The following is a 24,417-nucleotide window of genomic DNA, read 5'->3' on the forward strand; positions in this document are numbered from 1 at the left end:
AGCAATAGTTACAAGTTGGTTCTGTGTCGTTTTCTCAAACACAGATTACAGTATGAAATATGACAGGCTATATTTATATCACAATCACACACCCACATACAGTGCAAACAAGAGTAAAAACACTTGTAGTTATCCCTTTAGATATGGTCACACCTAAAGATTAATACTACTTATGGAATTATAACAATCTGTTCAAGCATTCTACTTTTAAGGCCTGTATGTGTTTTCCAGTATCTAGTACGCTTGGCAGATGTATGTTTTTGACTGAACAGGATCCATTACTGCCTTTTGTTTATTTAAGTAAACAGTTTGAAGGTATTGTGGCATGGTCAAATTTTAGGCAATTGTTTTGCAAAACCAAAGCCCAAAGCTTGGCTTCCTTATTTAATTATGTTCTCTGCCAGAAGGTGGACACTAAAATAGTAATTATTTGGTAATAATTAAGGAAGAAGAAAAAAGCAGCAGTATTATAAGGGCATTTAATATTGTGAAAGTATCAATCTTTAGAATTTGTTATAAAATGCTGATCTAATTAGGAATATAGACAGTGCCAACTTTAATCAGAACAACCTATTCTGTCTAAAAGAATCACTGATAATGGCAAGCAGCCTTTGATGTATTAGAAGACAAAATTCTTTGAATACCTGTCTAACTTGTTTTATTGTTTGCCTAAGAAGAGCACAAGCAACACCAACATTTTGATCAAAGTTTGTAATTTTAGACTGGCCTTGCTAGTCAAGCCAATGGGAAATTTTGTTTTGCTACAGCTGGTTTTATTAGTGGATGGATAACTTTGGTTGTATTATGATGTATCTTAATATTTCATCATGAAATCTGCCTTCATTGTGTTTTAACTCCTAAAGGTGGCCTACATATGTTCTAAATAAATGCCCTTACAGGGCTGTATCCAACAAAAAAGCAATTTGAATTTTCATCACAGCTACTGATATGTAAACAATAAGTACACATTTTCCTACAATGCAGAAGCTTGCCTCCATTGAGTGGCACTGCATTCAATTGACTCTTGGTCAGAGATTCCATACATAACCATTTTTTCTACATGGAATTAACATCCTTTCAGTACACCTAGCAACAGCAGGTGGTGAAGGGTGAGTGTTCACATAAGCTCACCTATGTCTATTTTCTATAGCAAATGCAGAAGCTGATATAGAAAAGTGGATCTTTCCATGGAAAATAGATGCAACTCATCTAACATTAAAATTTTTATGCATAGAAAGCAAGATCAGATGCATCCCTCAGTTTGGCAAGTGTTTGGTATTTTGAAAAGCTGCTAGATCCTCTTGATTTTCAAGTGCTAAAATCTCAAAGGTGAAGTTAACACTTGGCTGTTGATTAGAAGCCCTCCTCCAGTTCAGATTTTTATAAAAATGCAAAAGGTTTGTTTATTTGCCACCATCTTACCTAATGGAAAATAAAGTCCTATTGCCGAGAAACTGTTAGTCATTGAGGATTAATGATCTGAAGACTTTCTCATCCTCTTTCCCTATCACACCCTCAGCTCAGCTCTTTGACTTGTTTGGGTATCTTGCATTGTAAAGTGACTTTTCCCTCAAGGAGCAACTGCTCTGTGGTCATTTGACATAATAGAATCATGTTTTGTTTTTCCCCAAAACAGCCGTTTTGTAGAGAATCAAGACTAGCAGTCTTTGCATACTTGGAAGGTGCCAATTCACTGAAGTAAGAGAGAAATGTCAAGATCAAAGAAAGAGTTTTCAGGGGAAGCAGTGGGGAGGAAGGTCTGAGTGATCAAAGAAGTGGTGTGATGCACACTGGAAGTAAAAGGGATCCCACCTCCTCATATTAATTGACTTGACAGGGGCATGTAAAACATACCCCATGAGTAAAACATAGAAGACTCATAAACTAACAAGGGATCCTCAGCTTCACTCTATCCAAGAATCCAGAAACAGGTCTGACTAGATTTGAAGATGTTTTGGTTTTAAGTTGCTTTCTGTTTTTTGTTTGCTTTCTTTGGCCAATGGAAAATAAATAAATAAAATAATTAAATAAAGATAGGCAAGCTATTATTTTCCCACTCCTCTAAGTGTATTGAGAAATCAAAGCACAGATGTTCCAACCTTACTTTAAAATGTAGCTTATGCATGGCAATTTCATGCAAAGATATGAATGAATGCATGTTTCAGCTGTCTGAATGCAATGCAGGTAAAGAGCACCCACAGTCAGATGTGCATTCCCACACATATTTGCAACATCCTATTTATATCATAGTGCCCAATTCAGCAGCTGATATAATGCACAGAAAACGTAAACCATTATTCTCTTACAAACAAGCAGTATATAAATTTTGTTCAATAAAATAGTTATATGGATGCAATCTGAATGCTGATTTGCTTCCCTGACAAAGAAGCTATTGATTGTAGATGTGTAGACACATTTGTCACATTTACTATTCCCTGCCCTTTCAAAAGGTTCTTTTCCTAGGCCAGAAGAAGCAGTCCAAGACACCTAAATCTCCTAGCCTTTGAAGAACAGGCAAAGCTTCCATGTTAAAGTGGCAGTGTTCCTTTTTTTATCAGTGAAAAAGAATGCCAAAGTGCAATCAGAGTAATGGATGCAACAATGCTATGATAGTTCAGACTGGAGGAGTTGCATGCACAGCCATGACAGTGTTGCAAAACTCTTTCTAGTGGTACACTGAGTGCTCAATCTTGGCTGCCTCACTTGACCTTTAAAAGACTGAAACAGATGTAGCAATACTGTCATGTGGCCTTACCTGGCATAAGGCTCTGTACTTCAGAAAGTTTGGTGTCATCTGAAGTAAGAACGATCTCGGGTGAGCAAAAAACCCACCCTATTCTGGATTAAGAAGTGTACATAAGTTTGGAGCCGTAGCCCAATAAAACTAAAAAATATACAGGAAGGTGACATGGAAGTAAAACTGTATTGGTGTGGTTTAGTGTTGGGGCATGCGCAGAGTGCCCATCCTAACGCCAGCGGAGTGTGCCAAAATAACACCCGTTATAGGAAGTGTCAGTTGCTTTACTGACAGTATAATGCAGTTTCAGTTACATACAGCTGTAGATACAGTCTTCCCAGCAGCATAGATTATGCTCTGGCCAAGGGCGGGAACCAAGAGCAAACTTGCCTTAAACAACAGCATTTAAACTGAGAGCCAATGTGCTATTGTGGTTAGAGTGCTGGACTAGGACTTGGGAGACCAGGGTTCAAATTCCCACTTGGCCATGAAGCTCACTGGGTGACCTTGGGCCAGTCACTGCCTCTCAGTCCTACCTAACTCACAGGGTTGTTGTGGGGATCCAATGGGGGGTGGGGAGAGAAGCATGTATGCCACCTTAAGTTCACTGGCGAAAAGGTGGGATATAAATGAAATAAATACATAATCTGAACCATTAAAAAACCTGTAGCTTGTGCTGAGTCATTCTCACATTTAACAAGCTGCAGGTGCAGGACAAAACACACCCAAATTAATCAGCACATCAAAATTAACCCTTTCTTTTCCTTTTTCTCTGCATGCATAAATCCTTATACATTAACATGTGCTGTAGAGGTTAGATTGTTGGACTAAGACCTGGGAGAAAAAAGGGTTCGGATCCTCACTTGGGAGAACCATGTACATCACCACGAGCTCCTTTGAGGAAATGTGGAATATAAATAAAATAAATATTCCATTGGTGCAGGGGTAACTTCAACCATTCCAGTACAACATTTTTGGTGGTGATGGTCCAGTACAGGCATCCCCAAACTCGGGCTCCAGATGTTTTGGGAAGACAACTCCCATCATCCATAGCTAACAGGACCAGTGGTCAGAGATGATGGGAATTGTAGTCCCAAAACATCTGGAGGGCCTAGTTTGGGGGTGTCTGGTCCAGCATATGGGCATGGTTGAAGTTAGCCTAATTACGTCCATGGTCACTTCATAAATAACTTCCAACATGAAATGTGTGTGGAGTGTATTTAGCTCCCGTCTGATCATGGGTGTCTATACCACCATTAGTTTTGTTATAATAAAGAATGATCTCTGGATTGGATTTCTGATTTGAGATGCAATTGCTGTATCATTACGAATTGAAGAAAGAATGCAGTCAAGTTACGGAAATAAATAATTTGTATTTTATGAAAACAGATGAAATATTGCTTTTTCACCCTCTATATTCCTTTCTCATGGGTGCATCAAAAGCACTTCTAAACATGATATTTTAACAGCATTAGGCAGGTTCAATTTAACGCCTATCACATTACATATATCAATTTTTTGTTCTTATCCCAACAGGTATAGATTTGACACCCCCCAAAAAATAATAATTAAAAGAATAAAACCACAGATTTTCACTAAATTACATGGTACTTTACACCTTATCATGGTTAAGGACTACCTGTAGTATGGAGTAGTAGAAGACTGACAGAAAGTATCATAAATTTTCTTTAGTGTTGAGGTACATATGACCCTCACCCCATGTCAACATGGTTGAGTCATAGCAAACAGGGTTTGACTTTGTTTATTTATTAAACAGTGTATTATAGATAACATACTAGTATCATTTGGATCACAAAAGAAAAATAGTTGTACTACAACTACCAAAGCCTTATAATTAGAAATCCATTCGGCTAATCAAACAACAGTTCTGATTCATACGCCAATCTGTCACCAGGGAAATCATTATCTACTAACATTAAATATCAATATCTGTCAATTACAACAACTAACTCCATTTTTTGTGGCAACCAATATCTCCTGCAATGTTCAGTAAACAAAATCCTATCTACAACCCCTTTTGTTACTTTTTAATTGGATAGAGAAATCTGTTGCTTTTTTAGCACACACTGTCCTTACACTACATTATGCAGTGGAACAAGTGATATAACACTTTGTTTTAGTAATAGCCATATCCTCAACCTACACCTTGTTCTGGCAAATAACCCACCTTTCAGCACACAGATGAACAGCAGGCACCTATGGAGTCTAAATAGTAAAGGTAACACAAGGGGAATCTGATGTAGCATTTTCAAAAACCTTTTAGTATTCTGTGGCAGTTGTGACCTGGTAAAATCTAATTATTTCTCTAGGGCCCTTTGGAATTGTTCAAGAAGATTTGTTACAGTTTCTAGCTGATGCATTAAGCACTTGGCTAAGCTTCACAGACTAAGATAGCTGAATGTGCATTCTACATATCTTTTATGAACTTTCCACTGCTACATGTAGAGGTATAACATGCACTACTACAACATGTTGATTTCAGTGAACTAAACTTCAGAGATTTAAAAAAAAATGGGGGAGGAAGGTTTTTGCAGAACAAAGAAATGCCTCAAATAACTACTGAACAATATTCTGCACTGAACTTCCATTAATCCAAAACACAGACATGTAATCTGTCTGCTCCTTTAAGCAAATGTATAATGACACTCTAGAAAAGACAAGGGTTAAATGTTTCCACCTTTTTTATCCCCCAGTTTCTTAGATTCCTAATGATTTCCATAGCCATGGAGCTTTAAATGACTAGATCTCTTATGAACTTAATTAAGCTTGGCCTTTCTGTCTTCAGATCTCAACAAAAAGTGAAATCAATTAACAAAGGAGATCAGCACACAGTTCTTATGTGCTTACTGTGTGGGACATCTTTGGAAGAAAAGGCTAAGGAGTAAACCCTACACAAATCACAAGGAGAGTCCTTAAGGTGGGAGGGTGGTGTTTTGTATGCCTCCTTCCAGCAACTCCAAGCTCGTACCAAATGTATTGCTTGCCTTTGGATCACATGAGTGAGGCCAAGAGGCAGGTTGTGTCATCTGGGCAGCCCAGGACTTCCATACACAATGGCCTGGATTGTACCCTGGAGAGGTCACTCTGATAGCATCCAGTCTTGTTCTTGAGCACACTGTGCTCTACCACAGAAGTACAGAGATAAAGAAAATGGATCTAATGAAGAAAATGCAACTAAATGCTTGACATAGTCTACAACCTAATGGATTCAGAGGCAACTCATATACTGGAAGGAAACACAGACATTGGGAAATGCCAATTGCAGGAACCAAACTCCAGTTAATAAACAACTAGTGAAAGACAGCTAAATTGCAATGTAAGATACCAAGTATATTCAAATATGCTTGTGAGATAGCACAAATAAATAAATGAGATAACAGACATGAGTATCTGCAATGGTTTATCTCCCTGCCCCCTGCCCCCCCCCGGGTTTCCTAACACACAATTTGTAATCTGCAGTCTCCTCATTCCAAGGAACAGTACTGGCTTCTAGGGTGTAAGCATATAGTATTGATGCCTGCCACCACCAAAATAAGCTATGTGTAACACTGACACACATCTTATAACCAGAAAATATAATTAAAATTAATGATTCAGAATTCTTAAAACTAACTTTCTCCCAAAAATCTCTGAGGCAGTTTTCTACTTTTTTTTTATAATAAGAACAAAAACAAAACAGCCTTGCAAGAAACTCCACCTCTTTGCTACAGATGAAGGTAAATACTGAATATTAACACTTCTAAATTATCTAGCCTTACCATTATGAGCATTAAAATAACACATTTGTTTTTTCATTAAAAATGTCTCCAAAAAGGGATTCTCACCAGAGGAGTTATTTAAAAGTTTTGCTGAGGACCCTCTAGTAGTAGTTTAATTATGATTGGTCCTCCAACTTTTAACTTAAAACATTAGCTAGGTCCATGTGAGGATCAATTAATGAATGTATTGTCAATACATTTCACTGTGGCAATTCTCAACTATTTTGAGTGAAAACTGTAAAAGTTGCACAAATGTATTAAAGCCACATATCTGCATGTTGACGAAAAAAATACTCGATTTGGAGATGACTGAAATGTTTTTGGCACGTATCTAAAGCTGGTGAACTGTAATATAGCACAGCTCTGCTTTTGGCATGCAATCCTGGATTTTCCTTCTCCGGCGCCCTCTGGTGTCTGTAATGTAATCTTTTGACAGCCTGCTTATCCAGTTGCCTGACTGAAGCAGAGCCAAAGACCTGCCCATTTATGACATCACCTCTTTATTCAACCACTGTTAGGTGAAAGCTTTAACTTCAGACTTCGGAGGTGGGCTGTGTGCACGTAACTGGAATGCTTCCCCCCTCACTCCTTCTCAGTGAGGGAGAAGTGATTTGACATAGCGAGAGCTCATACAATAGCTGCTGCTGCTGCTGCTGCTGTTGCTGCTTCTTTTTATCTGTGGAATCTGAAACTGAGGGTTTTATAACCGTTACTGGAATTATTGCTATTGTGCAGTTATAAATGGAATTTCTTTATAGATATATATTTTCTACTTCATCCTACTGGTAAGTAATTCCTTCTAATTTGCACTCAAGTTTGATTTTTCCCACCCAGGCATTATAAAATTCAGCATAGCAGAAGGGAGATTGAAGAAAACTGCTTTTAAACTACAATCCTAAACAAAAGTAGGGTTTGCAACTGTATATAATTCAAGGCTTTTTTTCAGGGTGGGGTGAGGGGGGCAATGTATCTGATGGTTGGAAACAATTGTTCAGTCGAGCTCTTTACAAGCATTCCGATCATCAAATGGAAGACTTTACAAATGTGTTTTAACTAAGTGCTACAGAGCACACCAAAATTCAAGCTGCATGTTTTCCAATGTGGGCAATGCTGCATATGTGGCGTGTTCTCTTAATACTAGTTTCACAGCTATGGAAAGAGATAATCAAAAATTCATCGCAGAAAATGAGTGCTCTGTCCAGGAGCAAATGTCTTCGTCTACTTGGAGGAACTTTTATAATCTTTGGGAAAGGGTAAACAGCTACACCTAGGTTTTAAAGCCTGCATTACTGTTTCCCAAATCCGTAGTGCTAAAGCCATATATTGCTTGATACAATTTAGCACGTAAGCCCACCACTCACACTCACTGTATGATATTCTTTCCTCAATGTATTGCAAAAGCCATTGCCTGATCAAATACAGTATGTGACGTGCATAATAAGCCAATAAATCTAGTCAGACAAATTAACAGACCTAAGCTTTTCAACAGAGGCTCATGCAAAAACAGTGGGACAGAAATTGCCATATTGAATTTTTAAAAGAATCATTTGTGGCTATATCAAACATGAAGTTTTTAGAATATCATAGTCCTCTGAAAATCTATTGTCTCCACATGTTAAGCTCATGTTGCCTCCATATTTTAAGCTTGTCTGTGGCCATGTATTTTTTTTTTTAACTACAGCATAAGTGAAACACTGCAATTGATACTTACAAGGAAACTCTAGGGTATGCATGTGAAACAAAATGGTTTCAAATAGTTTAAGAATGCAACAGGCCTGTCTCAAAAAAGATCTAGGTAAGCAAAACCTACCATAGCTGCATAACCCTAATTCCTAACAGAAACTGTAAAATTATCCATGTTGATTGGTTAAGTTACCATCCATATCAGCCTATATCCCTTTTGATATACAATTAACTATTAAAAAGTTTATAAACAAGGCCTAATGAACAAAATTAAATGAGTATCATTTTACACTTTGACTGTTGCATGTGCATGTAAATTGCTATTTTAGTTTATTTTTCTTCTGCAGTACTTTGCTTGGATCTGCCCAAGAGCTGTGGTTTACAGAATATGGAAAATATATTAAAAACCAATAGAAAGCACTGTCCACTTAACAAAGCTTCATGCTTTCCATGTAATTTATGTCTCTTTTTTCAGTTTCAAAACCTAAAATTCAGTAAGCAATTTAAGAAGTGAATTACATGATTTATTTAAGCTGTAACTTTGATACTGCAGGAATCACTACCCTCACAAAGTTGGTGGAAGTAATGCAAAGACGATTCACTGTTATGCACAGAATTAAATGAATACTACAATCCGTGGGTAATTCTAGAGGGGGGGTTAGATGTAGAGGTTGAGGTTAATTCTCTACTTTTAAAAAAGAGTTTATAGAAAGGGACTGCCATGTACAAGCTGAAGTCTTACACCAACTTGTTCCTATAAAATGTGAAACACTGGACAATTAAAATTACTTCCACAATGGGATCACGCTAGGTAGTGGTGAGGATGAAGCATTCACAAGCTATTATTTTATAGTCAATGACAGTTCTTTCCTATCAAGTGAAACAAGTTGGGGAAAGTTTAATTGAAATTTAGGGTCTGTCAGGCTTTGGAAGATTATTAATTATCACTTGCTCTGTTTCCTATGGGAGGCTATACTCTCCAAGCAATAAGAAGTTCAAGCTATGTTTATATATACAGGAAGCTTTTACAAATTTATTATCTGGATTAAAACTGAAGAGTTTGAGGGAAAGCTACAGTTTGTGCCACTGAAGCCAGGCTGCACTGTATTTTTATTGTTAATGTTTATTTACCTATGTCTAGCGAGGTAAACAAACATAATTTATGACATTTAATATACTAGATTTAAGTGCACAAGATTCCTAAGATTAGAATTTAGTCTGACATCCAATTCTCTGTTCAAATTTCTGGAATTATTTACCATTATAATTACCTTCCACTCAAAGTCCCCCCCCCCCCCAGCTCTATGTCTTTTCCTTTTCCTTTAAGTAACTATGGCCACCTTCCTAGCATCAAACCTGATTTACATTATTGAAGAAAACTTCAAATGATATTAAGTTTTAGAGCTCATTCTCCTGGGCAAATGAATTTAACTGATTAATATTGCCATTAGAAGTAGTGTAAATGCTTTTTGCACCCCACCCCCTTAGAATCCTTCAGCGTTCTCTCTCCAGAAGCCTTTGTGATTAAAACAGAGAAACTGGACAACAGCATTGGGAGGGAAAGGCAGACTTGCAGCCGCTGTAAAGAGATTTCTTGCAGTGTGTGCTACCCCCCAGTGGGCAAAATTTCTGCACTAAAGTCACAGAAATCAGAGCCTTGAGGAAAAAAGAGCTCTGTCTTAAAGGAAAAAAAGTAATCATTTTCTGTATCTGAATTTATCTTTATTTGGGTTTTTTTTTTTGGTTTTTTTCTGAATTTGAAAGAGGCAAGATAAGAGTATGAGTGTGTACTTTCTGTGTTATTTTTTAAAAGCTATATATAGATATAATGTGTATTAGGTGCCAACAATGCATATTTCTCCTCTGAGTTGAAGGTGCAAATCCTGACATTTATTTCAGTTGAATCAGGATGTGAGTTAATATTTATGACGCCCCAATCACATGGAAATATGTTCAACTGATTTCAGTGGAATATGCTTACATCTAAGTGTGCTTAAGAATCATAAGTAAACAGACAAGAAATACATTGCAATGTTAAAAACTGATATTAGCAAAACAGGGCAGTAATTTATTTTCAAATATCAGCATTAGAATAGTTCAATATAAATCTAGTAGTATTAAAGTAAAATACATCACTTGGAAGTGTAAAAGCAGTTCCTACCCAACAACACATAAGCTATCAGAAAGTAAGAAAGACAAAAAATATTGAAGTATGAGGTGTGCTTGAGCTTGAGGTGTGCCAAGACTTTGTTAAGGCCTACTCTAAGTACCACTTTGGTAAAATATATGAAAGCAAAGATTGGTCCTAAATTTTTAAACAAGTCAAAGCAATTGTTCTCTAATTGTGACTAAGTGAGTTTAGCAGCTTTCTAAAGGTAAGCTACAGCTGACAAACACTGCAATCCTAAATAGTTACTTGGAAGTAAGTCCCATTAAACTCAGAGGGACTTACTTACTGAGTAAAAATGCAGAGGCCAACATTGTAAGGCTGCATACCTAAACCTACTGATGTGCAAGCAAGCACCACTGAAATCAGTGGCTCTTCCTGCCAAATGAGGATGGCTAGGGCCAGGATTGCAAAGTGCTATTTATTGTTCCCTACTGTAATTTATGAGCAAATAAGAGTTCGTGCTTTTCGGGAGGGGGTGCGCAGCTCGTTACACTTCTTACGTTTAAAAGTTAGGGATCATCTATATCTTCTCAATGGGAGTTACATTTTTAAAGTTGTATTTTCATGGAATAAGCATAATCATATTTATGTTCACCAGCAAATAATGGTGGCCTTCATATATACTACGAAAATGCAAATTTACTACCAGCTTTAGCATGGGAAAGGCTAAGATAGGTGATCATACCAAATTTACTACCAGCTTTAGCATGGGAAAGGCTAAGATAGGTGATCATACCAACTCAACCTTAATTTAAAACTTATGGGGAAACTGTTTACTCCAGTGATCATGCTTAATGTAACGAAGAACACGTGGAAAGGATGTGATATTTCAATGAGATACAATTGTTAAATATGGTTATTTCCATAAGCCAAAGAAAATGTTGCTAAAAGAAAGTAAAGACTCAGAAGCCCAACTTCTCAACAAAGCTTTACATTCTTTAGCCCTCACAAGGATATTTTAAGCTTCTTCTACTTGCCTAACTTCAAACAAAATATGAGAGTCCCCATGCTCATGAAACAGGGTGCTTAGAAAATATTTTGCTGTCACTACTAACCAACCCTGAGTAGTACACCTAAGAAAACATGTTGCACACTTCATTTTCAATACAACTGAGTCATGTTTAACCAAATTAACATTATAACAAGCAAAGCTTATTGAAAATATCCCTGCTTTTGAATGGCTGATAGAAGTCCAAAGCAATAATCTCAATGCACTTGAGCACATTATATATAGGAGCAGACACTTTCTTCAATCCACAGAGGGCACTATGAAATAAATCAAATGGCTATGCAAAACCAAAATCGCTGAACAATCACTTTTGTACAGCAAAGCTGAATTAATTCTGGTTGTCATGCTGTTGACATTTATAGCCTAAAGAGATATATCTGAATCTTCAGAACACTGCTGTGGATAGTTGCTAGAATGAAAGCATAGCCTTTCACATCAGTATATCATAAATGAAGACACAAATTCACATATTCTAACTACTTTTTTAAAGTTTTAGGATAGGCAGTTGACCCACATTGTAGCATAAAGTACTAAAATCAGAGTTTTGGTTATAAATATCTTTATGTTACCTTTAATATTTAGAGTAAAAAGGCTCCTTTTGTGCAGCACTGCCTTTGACACACTATAGTTTCTCAGGTCTGAATAGCTAAATGTTTTAATTACCAACTGATTGAACAAATAAATTGGGCACCACAGGACTTTATCACCACAGTTTTTAAAGCATGGTACTAATATATTTAGAAGTGGTAGAGTTAAAAACTAGTACTGTACATCTTTCTGGTTTTTTTTTTAAATGTTTGTGCACCAGGATTTCTTCCATTTTCTTTTTGTTTTGTTCAAAATTAATGTTCTCTTTCAAAACCATGGGCCCATGAAGCTCACAATTTGATGTTGTGAAAACCTGGCCACAGTGTCTCTGAACAGTGGGGGGCATTTCTCTTTTCATCCTGCAAACTCAGCTATAATGACTTGATGTCAGGGAATATGTAAGGACAGCTCTAGAAAAGAGAAGGCTGAGCAAGGCAGCAGGATTCCCTTCTGTAGAAACAGATCATTGCTGCCTTTATTATGCAAACACATTGTTTTCAGCACTAGCTTGGAATATAAAAGCGAAGTGCAAGATATCAAATTAAATAAAAACTAAAGAAAACTGTTCCCTTCTAGCTGAAAGAAGGGGTAGGGGGGCTGGAAGCTTAATCCACATTTTTGAAACAGTCTTTTTTCCTCTCCAATGAAACTTGCTTTATTTTATCCTTTTGTTTTGATGTAATTTTGAGAGTAGGGATTTTAAAAACCCAAGAACTTAATGAGCTTTAGTGCTTTCATTTTAATCCAACATTGCTGCTAATACAATAGGGGCAATAAGTGAGGGCTTGAATATCAAACAGTCCAAAAGGGAATGCATTTGAAACATTTGGTAAGTGAAATAAAAGTTTTCTATTCCCAGAAACAAGTACATTCTTTGCTCTAGGTAAGATATCCAAACATGCTCTACAAGCAATTTAAGTTTGATATCCATTTCCCAAGAACAATACTACTTAAAATCCACTATCTTTAATTAATCACTTAGGTAGTTTAACATTTAATTCCTACACACACTATATGTCTTCTGCTAAATAAATTATTCTCCATTACTTGAAACTACTTTCCTATTACTCAGTCTTACTATAAAAAACCTATAGTAATTCCTCCTTTGCTGGTTAACCAAAGTGGATTATGAAGTTCAAAAACAGATTATAAACTTTAGAACCTCATAGTATCCTCAGTATTTAGACAGCTGAACAAATAAGGCTACTTGCTAATTGAGCGATGTCTTCCAAGGTATTTATCAGGCTTCAGTTGTTGTTTTACATTTCATTTCAAGGTAATGGTGCTATGCAGAGTCTAAGTCTTTTATCACTAATCACTTCAGAAAATTTCATTTTGTTTCAGTACCGTATTTTTAATATATCCACATCTCTTAAGAACTGATGATGATGATGACTGTTACATTCTGAAATCCATAGGTAAACACCAAACATTTAACAATGTTGCATATCACAACAGAAACGCTTTACATTAATTTTGAACAAATGTCACATTATACTTTGACTGTACCAATAGTCACAGGAAAGACAAGTGTTTACACGACTGAGTTGCACAAGATAGAGAAAGGAAACTGAACATTTGTACTATTTCACATACATTGGAAATGTGTACATTACCTAGCAATAGTCTAAAATATGTTTCGGTGTGTACTAATGAGTACTTTAGAAACTCATTTCTAATTAGAACTGATACAATGTAAAAGGTGAAGCAGATTTCAGTGTGCATGGCAAATCCTGCTGTATTTTGTGTACTTATTAGCATAGGAAGCCTTGCTACCCCCTCCTCCCCTGTTAAAGAGAGTTAGGTCAATGGCCCATCTACCTCAGTATCATCTATACTGGGGGGGAAGGAACGTGTGAGGAACTACCACTCCAATAATCCCTGACCACTGACCTTGCTGGTTAGGGCTGATGGGCGACAAGTTCCTCACCCCATGGTCTATTCACTGGCAGTGGGACTGAACTTAGGGTTTTTCACATAGAAAATATATGCTCAGCTACTGAGCTATGCTACTTAGAATTGCCCTTCTTAGAATTGCAGTCATATTTGCTGGGTTTAAATTTCCAGATGAGAAGGAAAGGTTACCCACAAGTAGACATAAAAACCATTTAAATGACGTTTTACATTACAACATAGCATTCTTCTTGCTTGTGTAGAACAATCTTAGCCTGGCAACACATCAGTCTGCAGGACTGGTCCGAAAGGATCCTTGTGTTTCAAAATATAGTTAATACAATATTATAGTTTCAATTTTCAACCTAACTGTACACTTTAGAAATGTTCAGCACTGTAATTAACTACCTCCTCCTGGAGAATAATTTCGGAACTATTTGTAATCTAAAGAGTCATGTGTCACATTTGCAAAGCAGTTTCTCTTTGGTCCGTTGATCAAAGCTGACTTTCATTGCTGTTTTGTTTAGACCAATTTCTTCCAATGCTGAACATAGCTGTGTATCTGATTCAAGAACATCAAATTATTCCTCTATTAGTATTCCCATAATGAGGCTTTATTATTATAAAAATGCTAAGTCAAGAAAAGTTTGCACAAGGCAATTCATCATCACTTTTGGATAACAATTTGCTTTTTCCTTACTTTTACAGGCACCAACTGAATGAAATTTTAGAAAGGAAACCCTGTCACTGGTATTAGCATGTTTTGGTTTCCCCAAGAAAAGCCTGTGAACTAAAACAAAAACCATCTGAAGTGAGCACCTGGCATTTTCAGACAGAATGAGGAAATATGCTGAGCTGGAAATTCTGATCAAGCACTAAGTGAATGGTGCAGCCCAGCAGGCATGGATTTATCAGGACACATCAACATTCAAAGTTTATAGTTGGATGATTGTGGACAGAAAAAAAGAAGCTATCATGATTCAAGCCTTAACATCACGAATTGTTTTGAGCACATAGAGCTGAAGTTACCATCTCTAGCCACAACATTATGAAAAGAACTTCTAAGCATTCGAGAATTTTTTTGTTAAAGAAGTTGTTCACACACACTTGGGGGTAAAAGGAGAGAGAAACCTCTTCCCTCTTCTTCAAAGTCTCATTCCTGCAGAGTAACAGAAACTGAAGCTTTTATCTTCAACAGCCTGATGTGCTTATTTACCATGATGAAACTTTATTGGAATGTTCATTGAACATAGTGGAGCTCACCAGGAAAGGTATTATACTCACAAGCATCATTTAAGTAAGTACTGTGAAGGAAATACAGCTGCGTGAACTAAACTATAAATTTCTCCAAGCCAACTTGGTTTCTAGAAAATCGTATGCCAACTGGATTCTAGCAAGCACAAAAGGTTCCCTCGCATCTTTAAATAAGGTAGGTTCCATAACAAAATATTATTTTAGAAAGTGGAACAATTAAGTTCCACAGGTCACGAAAGTAAACCATTGCAATGATCACATTCTACAGGTAAAAGAGAACTAAAAGTTAACAACACAGAAGCAAGCACTGCCCAAGAAATATTTTTTAAAATGGGTTAGTAAGTATGACAAATTAATTAAATAGACAGTGGCAAAGCTAAGGAAACTACACATCTTTAAAGTATTGTCAAATATTAGGTATTAAAACATAGTATGTTTAATGAGTTACTCCTTCTAATTACCTCAACCGGTATTGCTTCAACAGCAAGATAAGTTTTTCATTGCACACCAGTTCATTTTGTTGGCAAACAAAATAGTTTCAAAAACTTGTTTTGTTTCTTTTTTATTCTACAGAGCAATAGAAAAAAGAATCCTTATGATATAAAATATAGATATTCCATACCTTATTTTGCTTTATATGACTAAGGAAAATCAATAGTTTCCTAAGGCTGCAATCCTATTCCCTCCTACCTGGAATTTACCTGAGTATGCATGGTTAGGATTTCAGCCTAATCCATGAAGTAATATACAAGCAATATTGAAATAACTGATTATATCACATGTTTCAAGAGGTTTGTGCAAGCTTTCATGTCTCTAGCATTACTAAGTTGACAATTCTGTTTCAAATGAAAATTTTGTCACTATGCCATCTACTTGAGGCAGAAGTAAAGAGAAATCTGTTCTATATTTAAGCTTCCACTTAGGTTTAACTCCTTTATTGTACTTCCAATGGAATAGTTGGAGACAGGGAACACATTTCATCACTGTTCATTATTAGTTACCATGAAGTGCCCTGTCTAATTATTCACTCAGTATTCATACTTCAGAAAAAAGCAGTGGTCTAAGGAGAGCTTGAATACTTAAAAGATGAATTTCAGTATCATAATGTGCTCAAGTAGTGAATTTAGGTTCCATTGAGCCCACATCTTGTGAGTACAAGGCAACTACTCAAATTCAAACGATTGTGGGGTGAACTCTGTACATGCAGAAGGCTACTGAAGTTTCTTTTTTTAAAAAAAAAAGTTCCTATGCCAGCACAGCAAGCTACTACCACCTATGGTGTAGCGCAACAAAAAGAGGAGGGGACCTGGGGAAACAAACCCCTTAGGGAGCTCTTTGGGTGGGGATGCCAAATAATGCCTTCTTATGCAGGAAACAGATTTGGACAATTATTATTGACAAATACTTCTCTCACTCAAACCTCATTTAAGAGTCATGCCTACGTGTAATTGTAAATTCTTGGCAGGAGTTTTAGGTGGCGATCCCATACACATGTATAAGCAAGCAATCCCCATTTAACACACTCTGACTTATCTTCAATTAAACATACATAGGACTATGCTGTTAGATATGTTGTTTTCATTTCAAAGTGATACTTCACTGTACTCTACTATTAATCTGATTTTTTTTTCCTAGATTGCTGAAAACCAAACACTAGTCTCTGGGCAAACCTCATTGCAACTTGACCATGATCAGTGCAACCTGGAATTTCATCCTAATTTGGACAAAGATAGGGCTTTTGCTCAAAATGGCACCTCACTCTGTCAGTGCCAAGTCCTGCCCTTCAGCATGCCGCTGTGATGCAGGATTCATTTACTGCAATGATCGCGACTTAACATCAATTCCTACTGGGATTCCAGAGGACGCTACAACCCTTTACCTTCAGAACAATCAAATCAATAATGCTGGAATTCCTTCTGAGCTAAAAACCTTGATCAAAGTGGAGAGAATTTATTTATACCACAACAGCTTGGATGAATTCCCTACCAATCTCCCAAAGTACGTCAAAGAATTGCATTTGCAGGAAAATAACATAAGGACAATTACTTATGATTCACTTTCACAAATTCCTTATCTGGAAGAATTACATTTGGATGATAACTCTGTTTCTGCAGTTAGTATTGAAGATGGAGCATTCCGGGATAATATCTATCTTAGACTTCTTTTTCTTTCTCGAAATCACCTTAGCACCATTCCCTGGGGCTTGCCTAAAACAATAGAAGAACTGCGCTTGGATGATAATCGCATTTCCACAATTTCAGAGCTGTCCCTTCAAGACCTTACAAATTTAAAACGTCTAGTTTTAGATGGAAATCTCTTAAGCAATCATGGATTAGGTGAGAAAGTCTTTACGAATCTAGTCAATTTAACAGAACTCTCATTGGTCCGTAATTCCCTTACAGCAGCTCCAATAAATTTGCCAGGAACAAATCTGAGAAAGCTTTATCTACAAGAAAACCATATAAATCATGTATCAGCTAATGCTTTTGCGTACCTACGACAGTTGTATCGGCTAGATATGTCCAATAATAATCTCAGTAATTTACCTCAGGGTGTCTTTGATGACCTGGACAATATAACCCAATTGTTTCTTCGCAACAACCCTTGGCACTGCGGGTGCAAAATGAAATGGGTTCGTGACTGGTTGCAAATGCTGCCTCTCAGAGTTAATGTACGTGGACTGATGTGTCAAGCCCCAGAGAAAGTTCGTGGGATGGCTATCAAAGACCTCAATTCAGAGCTATTTGATTGCAAAGATGAGGATATTGTAAGCACTATCCAAATTACTGCTTCAGTACCAAACACTTTATACCCTGTGCAAGGACACTGGCCAGTTTCTGTGACCAAATCACCTGAAATGAAGACTCCTAATCCACATAAAAACTACAGAACAACCGCTACCCCAGTACAGGAAATCATTACCATAGTTGTAAAGGCTGTAAGCACCGAGACTATTCATATTTCTTGGAAAGTTGCACTACCCATGACTGCTTTAAGACTTAGTTGGCTCAAGATGGGTCATAGTCCTGCCTTTGGATCTATAACTGAAACCATTGTTACAGGAGACCGGAATGACTATCTGCTTACAGCACTTGAGCCAGACTCACCATACCGTGTATGCATGGTTCCCATGGAAACCAGTAACATCTATCTGTCTGATGAAACCCCTGTTTGTATAGAGACTGAAACTGCACCCCTTAAAATGTACAATCCTACAACCACCCTAAACCACGAACAAGAAAAAGAACCATACAAAAATTCTAGCTTGCCCTTGGCTGCCATCATAGGGGGTGCAGTGGCACTAGTAGCTATAGCACTGCTGGCTTTAGTCTGCTGGTATGTCCATAGGAATGGGTCCTTGTTCTCGAGAAACTGTACATACAGCAAAGGACGTAGGAGGAAAGATGATTATGCTGAAGCTGGAACGAAGAAGGACAATTCTATCTTAGAAATCAGGGAGACTTCTTTTCAGATGATATCTCTGAACAATGAACAAGTGTCCAAGGAGGAATTTGTAATACATACCATATTCCCACCTAATGGGATGAATCTATACAAAAACAACCACAGTGAAAGCAGCAGTAACAGAAGCTACAGAGACAGTGGTATACCTGATTCAGATCACTCACACTCATGATACTAAAGGAAATTAAAGACTTGTGGTGGTTTCTTTTTTCCCTTCTCACAAAGAATGGCAACTTTAAAAGGTTGCTGGCCTACTGCAGAACACTGGATTAAAAGACTGAATAAGCAATGTATTGTACATTTGCCATATAATTTATATTTAAGAACTTTTTATTAAAAGTTTCAAATTTCAGGTGACTGCTGCGATTAATGTAGCAAGGATGCCTGAAAACAATTCTATATTTTAGTATTTTTTAGTAATTTGTACTGTATTTTCCTTGCTAATATTGAAATTACAGACCATTTAACTTTTGTGTTCTACTGAGTAAGATGACTTGTTGACTGTGAAAGTGAATTTTCTTGCTGTGTTGAACAATCAGGACTTTGCATACATTTGAGATCCTTGTAAGTATAAGCACAGGCCATTTTCACTTTGGTATTCGTAAAAGGTTAAACCTGGCAAACTGAAAATGTTCAGTAGTGACTCCGAAATTGATCAAAATACAATCTTGGGTATATGAAATACATAAAACAACTAAAATCCTAATGTGAAAAGTAGTGGGCAATACCAGTTACTTAGCTATAACCAGATTTGTAAGTAAAAGGATACTGCAGCAGATAGCTGTTGTCTAGGTAGGGCAGATGAAACAAAAATAAAGCACATATTACTGATCTAAATGCATAACAGAAGGGTCAGCTCTTATTTTTATGAAAAATAAAATCTAAGACTACCCTAAACATATAAATGTCCAAACCTAAATTTATTCATCATTCTATAAGAGAACTTGTATAATTGCTAACTACAGTTCTTCTAATGTCATGAAAGCATATACTATATATGCAATTAAATGTATACTATACATATTTCAACTGCCATTGAGAATATTGCCCATTGCTATCACAGTTATCTGAATATTAACAAACACACAAGTGAAGATACTTTGATCTGGCTTTCTACTTAGTTGTGATCTATTTAATGTTTAATACCCAAGACATTTTGTTGCCATAACTATTATTCCCCAAATGAAAACCAAAGTGCATTGAACGCCCTTTGGCCAGTCTTGTATGTGCCTTGATCGAAAGTTATATGTGTTCCGCTTTTAACTGGGAACAAACTTTTCACACACATACACTTAATTATGGAAAGATATTGGTCTTAATGCTGAATAAAATATAAAATGAAGTATCATAAACTAAGTGCTCTTCTTAACCTCATTAGACAAACACACACACAGTGTTACACCAATTGAATATTTAGAATGTTTCTGCACTAACTCCATCTGGGAGGTAAAACCTGAATTTCTTCCTAGTTCAACCAAACATGATAGGATATAACAAGTACTTTTCTCCTGCCACAGCTAGAATATTACAGAATAAAAGGAGGGAAGTTAAAATTGATACAACTAGGTAATTTAAGTACAAGGAGACAGTTTTCTCAGGAATTCTTTTACTAGGGTGATGAATGGCTATAGATATGGGACAGCATTGATCTTGAAATTATTGAAATTATTAACTGGATTATCTTCTACATTTACATGATGTTTCTGCAATGATTTTAAAGTATGTGATTTTGGGGGAGGTAAGACAACATGTCTGTATTTTTGGCAGAGCCAGGCCAGCCATAGAGGCAGACTGGGTAGTCTCTCAGGACAGCACATTTAAAGGAGGGCAAATCATTTCACAACAGCAGATTGATCCTGAGACCACATTATGTTTCTAGTATATCTGCATCCCTGCACGAACCAAAAGTCCACAATGAAGTCCTCCATAACATGGGAATCTAGGGAACATACTCGCTTCACATGGAGAGGTCCTTGTCCTGCCTGCCCAAGGACAGAAAAAAATTAAGATCTGGGCTACCCCATTCCTGCAATTGTTCTACAAATATGTTGTGCCAATAATCTGACTTCATATATTTTTGAGCTCTAATGCTTTAAAACCATTGCCTTAAAACACCAAATTGTTGTATTTCTAGTTGTTGTTAATGGATTGGACATGATAATTCTTACATCATCCACCTCACTTCATATATTACACAGGCAGGCAGACACTGACAGACACACACACACACACACACAAGTTAAGGGTACTTTAAGCTATTGTTCATGGTAATTGATCTTTAATAGAAAAGTGCAGAGTATATATCATGCTGTGTACTCTTACCGTAACTAAGTAAAGCTATGTTTCATCCCGTTAGGATGAATTGTTGAAAGAAAACCATTATGACAAAATTTTAGTAGATAGGTTTACGTTTTTCTAAAATTTCCTAGAGTCAAATAATTGGCAAAACAAAAATTGATTGCCAAATGCATGGCACAGCGATTGCATGTCCCATCAATCAGTCCGTAAAACCTTCCAAGTAGAGCGTGTATTTATGACGACACTACCTTATTCAGCTGCAAAAAAGGAACTAGTAGCTGAAGAGACCATCTGTAAGTGAGAGAAATGTCTCTCAAACATTTCTCTTTACCACACATTAACAGACAATAATCTTATTTCCATAAATCAATATCCAAATATGGCAGTAGTTAATGATGGAAGTCTATTTGTCAATTTCTATATAATTAATTATAAAAAGAACATAATATTTGATCATTTCTCAAAAGCTAAAACTTCGAAGCAGGAGGAGTGATTTTGATGTTATGCAGAAAAATCCAGAAAGGAGGGAGTTTGGCTCCTGCAGGGAACTAATAAATTGTTTATGGCATGCACAAAACATGTGATTGCAGAAACAAGTAACTAGTGTGCGTTAACATGGACCTAATCCAAAGGTTACACAGAAAGCAGGCAAAAATATATTTCTGAAGATAGCGTAGATCTTTTCCCCATCAACCAATCCACCCCAGATGATTAGCCTATTCCATTAAACTCTCACTTTAACTTCTCAGCATAACAAGGTCACCTTATTAAAATTTACATTGTCGATATGCTGTGCAAACACATCTTAATGCAGGGATGGGAAACCTGTGACCTTTCAGAGATAGATTGCTGGCCTACAGTTCCCGATTACCCCATACTGTCTGGGGCTGATGGGAGCTAGAGTCCAACAGCACTTGCAGAGACCCCAAGTCATCATCCCCTACCCATTTTAAATACATTAGTAACAGGAGACTGGCTAGGAAGGCAGTTGGACCCTTTGACAAGGGAGTCAGATGTGTGCTAAAGGAGGATAGGGAGATTACAGAGAACCCAAAACTGTCTGAATCTGGAGAGATCAGGGGGAAAGAAAATGGCAGCTGTACTGTCCCCAGAATAAAATATTTTTTTAAACGAAAAATGAAAGATTCCCAATGGTACTCCTAAAGATTAGTAGTTGCCCCGAATTTCACCATCCTCCCAAAAATGCACAAGAAATCATGCTTCACATTAGATGCCTGTAAATGGAGCCACAAATTTGGAGCAACACTTGGTCCATCCCTACTTAGGATACATTTTTAGATAAATTTGTATGGAGACCATATACATTTTCACTGTCAGCTAAAACATGTGCTGACATTATTGCAGAAACCAGCCACGGACAGTCAAGTCACAGGTTACATTCTACATGTTCAGCATACACACAATCCATCCACCCACACCCACCATCAACAATGGTATCTTTGTATAGTCTTTAAAACTGAGCAGGGGAGAAAGTAATCTATTATGTTAGCCTTTGGCAATGAAAAGCCAGGTTTATTTCAGTAACAATTAAAGATATATATATTTAAATAGGTGGGCAATACTCAACTGTTTTTCCTCTTTTAAAATCCAAGGCAGAAAACACTGCAATATCTTTCATAGTGGCTACCCCACAAATGTCAGAATATATCAAAGTACTATATTAAAATGTAAGACATTCATATCCACAAAGACGTGGACCCAAATGATCCTGCTTGTTGCCAGTTACATAAAGAATCTAGTCCTGCAAAAGCAGTCAGAGAGTTGGGTGCTCTCCTTCCATTTCTCTGGGCCTCTAGAGTCAGTTGCTGCATGTACCATCAATATCTGACAACTGTCACTGCTGGAAGCAATCCCACTGAGAGCGGCTTGTCTTGTGTACTCCCTTCACATTTGTCTATCACCCAGTAAAAGAAATCTGAGCTTTTTAGAGACAGTCATATCAAATTGAAAATCTGTACACTAAAAGGCTTTTTAGACTACTACTACTACTAGAGAGCTACACGATGAAAGGGAAAATTTAGAAGCCTTTACAGCAGCTTCAGTTTCTTCTGTTTGAAGATGGTGAGTACTACTAAACTAGATCCCTGCCTTAACCTCCCATCGCACAAGTGCCCAACGGAAGACTGCATCTGGAAAAGGTTGGGGAGAGCACCATCTCTCTTAATTCATGCCATCTTTTTGCATCCTGTTATCATGGGGCTCTGAGATGGTGCTTATTAGTGTATGACACACAGGTGCAATAGCATGGTTAGGTAATTTTATGCTCTGGACTAAATTGTTTTACAAGAGGGCCTTCCTGTTCATTATGCCCCAAAGTACTGCCCTGCTAGTACTACTTCACAGATGTAGTTTACAGAACCTTCCTGTATCTTTAAATAAATATATTGTTTATTTTCATAAATAAAGCCTATAGTATAATTAAGTATCCTCCAATACTGCCATTCGTATGTGTCTACTATCCACTATATGCAGCACCTTTAAACAAGATTTTGATAGTGAAAACATACTGATGAGGTCTCTAGCTGGTTAACAGTATTTAAATTGGTATGAGTTAAATTGTTGTTTCAGAGAAGCAAAATCACTGGGGCAAAACCTATAAAATAGAATAATATTTTACATTATCATAAAATTTTATTGGGTACTGCTATATGTAGTCCATGAATCTTGCAGCATAAATGATGCATGCTATTTCTGGGGGTGGGGGAATTATATATCTATAGTGAATTTCTTGTCAAATTGTGCTGATTATGGCAGCTTGCCCAAAGCTAAATTCATTGTAATAAAACTCCTGGACTGGAACATGGTGCCATTTACGTTATTCACCACCTGAATTGTTTTTGTAGTATATAAACCCAAAGCAAACAGCTGTCAGTTTGAAAACCTCTGAAGAGCTCTGTCGCTAGGCACTGCTGGGCTTTCTTGCTTCGATGCTTTGAAGAACTTGTCAGCTGGTCCCTCGCAACTAGCTGTGGAGGCTGGATCTTAAGCAGCTGAAAGCACTGGATTAGAACAGCTTACATCTTTTGACTTTGTACCGGATCATTGGATTGAAATCACTTTGATAGATGCTTTTGGAGGATTTTGTGTTTTTCTGAAGTCCACAGAATTATATGCTACGTTTCTTCCCTTTTCGTTTTCAGCTTACTCTAGCAACCAGTGTAGGAGTTGCATTAAAGAAAGAAAACCTAGATTTACTGTATCAGCAGAGTATTCTCTCCTGTCCCTCCAAATCAACAAGGCTCGGGATGCAGCTATTAAGTATGTCTCACAAAAACAGAATGCTCCTACAAATCAAATTGTTTAAAGTTGGTGTCATAGGCATTTTTTTCTATAGGTGAGAAAAAGTGATGACTATGCTTTGCTTGTATTAAAAAAGCACAACATGTGGAGGACAGGTGTGGGCTCATATTGTATTTTATATGAATGGCCTGTGCAACTTCCTGACTTGAATGGTCTGGATCAAACCTAAACCTAGCATAAGCCTGTCACAACAGGCTTATCCTGAAGCTACAGTTTTTAT

The 24,417-nt window shown here is 37.0% G+C and overlaps 2 protein-coding genes across 9 annotated transcripts in view; one reads left to right on the top strand and one right to left on the bottom strand.

The window, feature by feature from the left end:
- MACROD2 (mono-ADP ribosylhydrolase 2) overlaps positions 1-24,417 on the bottom strand; it is a 987,478-nt gene that overhangs the window by 906,966 nt on the left and 56,095 nt on the right. The gene's annotated exons all lie outside the window — the stretch shown is intronic.
- Positions 7,031-23,696, top strand: FLRT3 (fibronectin leucine rich transmembrane protein 3). 2 transcript variants are annotated; one of them, XM_081905759.1, is made up of 3 exons: positions 7,031-7,301; positions 14,568-15,156; positions 16,749-23,696. In XM_081905759.1, exon 3 carries the CDS (start codon positions 16,801-16,803, stop codon positions 18,748-18,750), a length of 1,950 nt encoding a protein of 649 aa, XP_081761885.1. In that variant the 5' UTR covers positions 7,031-7,301; positions 14,568-15,156; positions 16,749-16,800; the 3' UTR covers positions 18,751-23,696. The 2 variants fall into 2 exon arrangements, with proteins under 2 accessions (XP_081761885.1, XP_081761884.1); XM_081905758.1 differs by having other exon boundaries at positions 7,032-7,301; positions 14,568-15,288.

This window comes from Podarcis melisellensis (assembly GCF_964234715.1).
Source record: "Podarcis melisellensis genome assembly, chromosome: 3".
NCBI lineage: Eukaryota > Metazoa > Chordata > Lepidosauria > Squamata > Lacertidae > Podarcis > Podarcis melisellensis.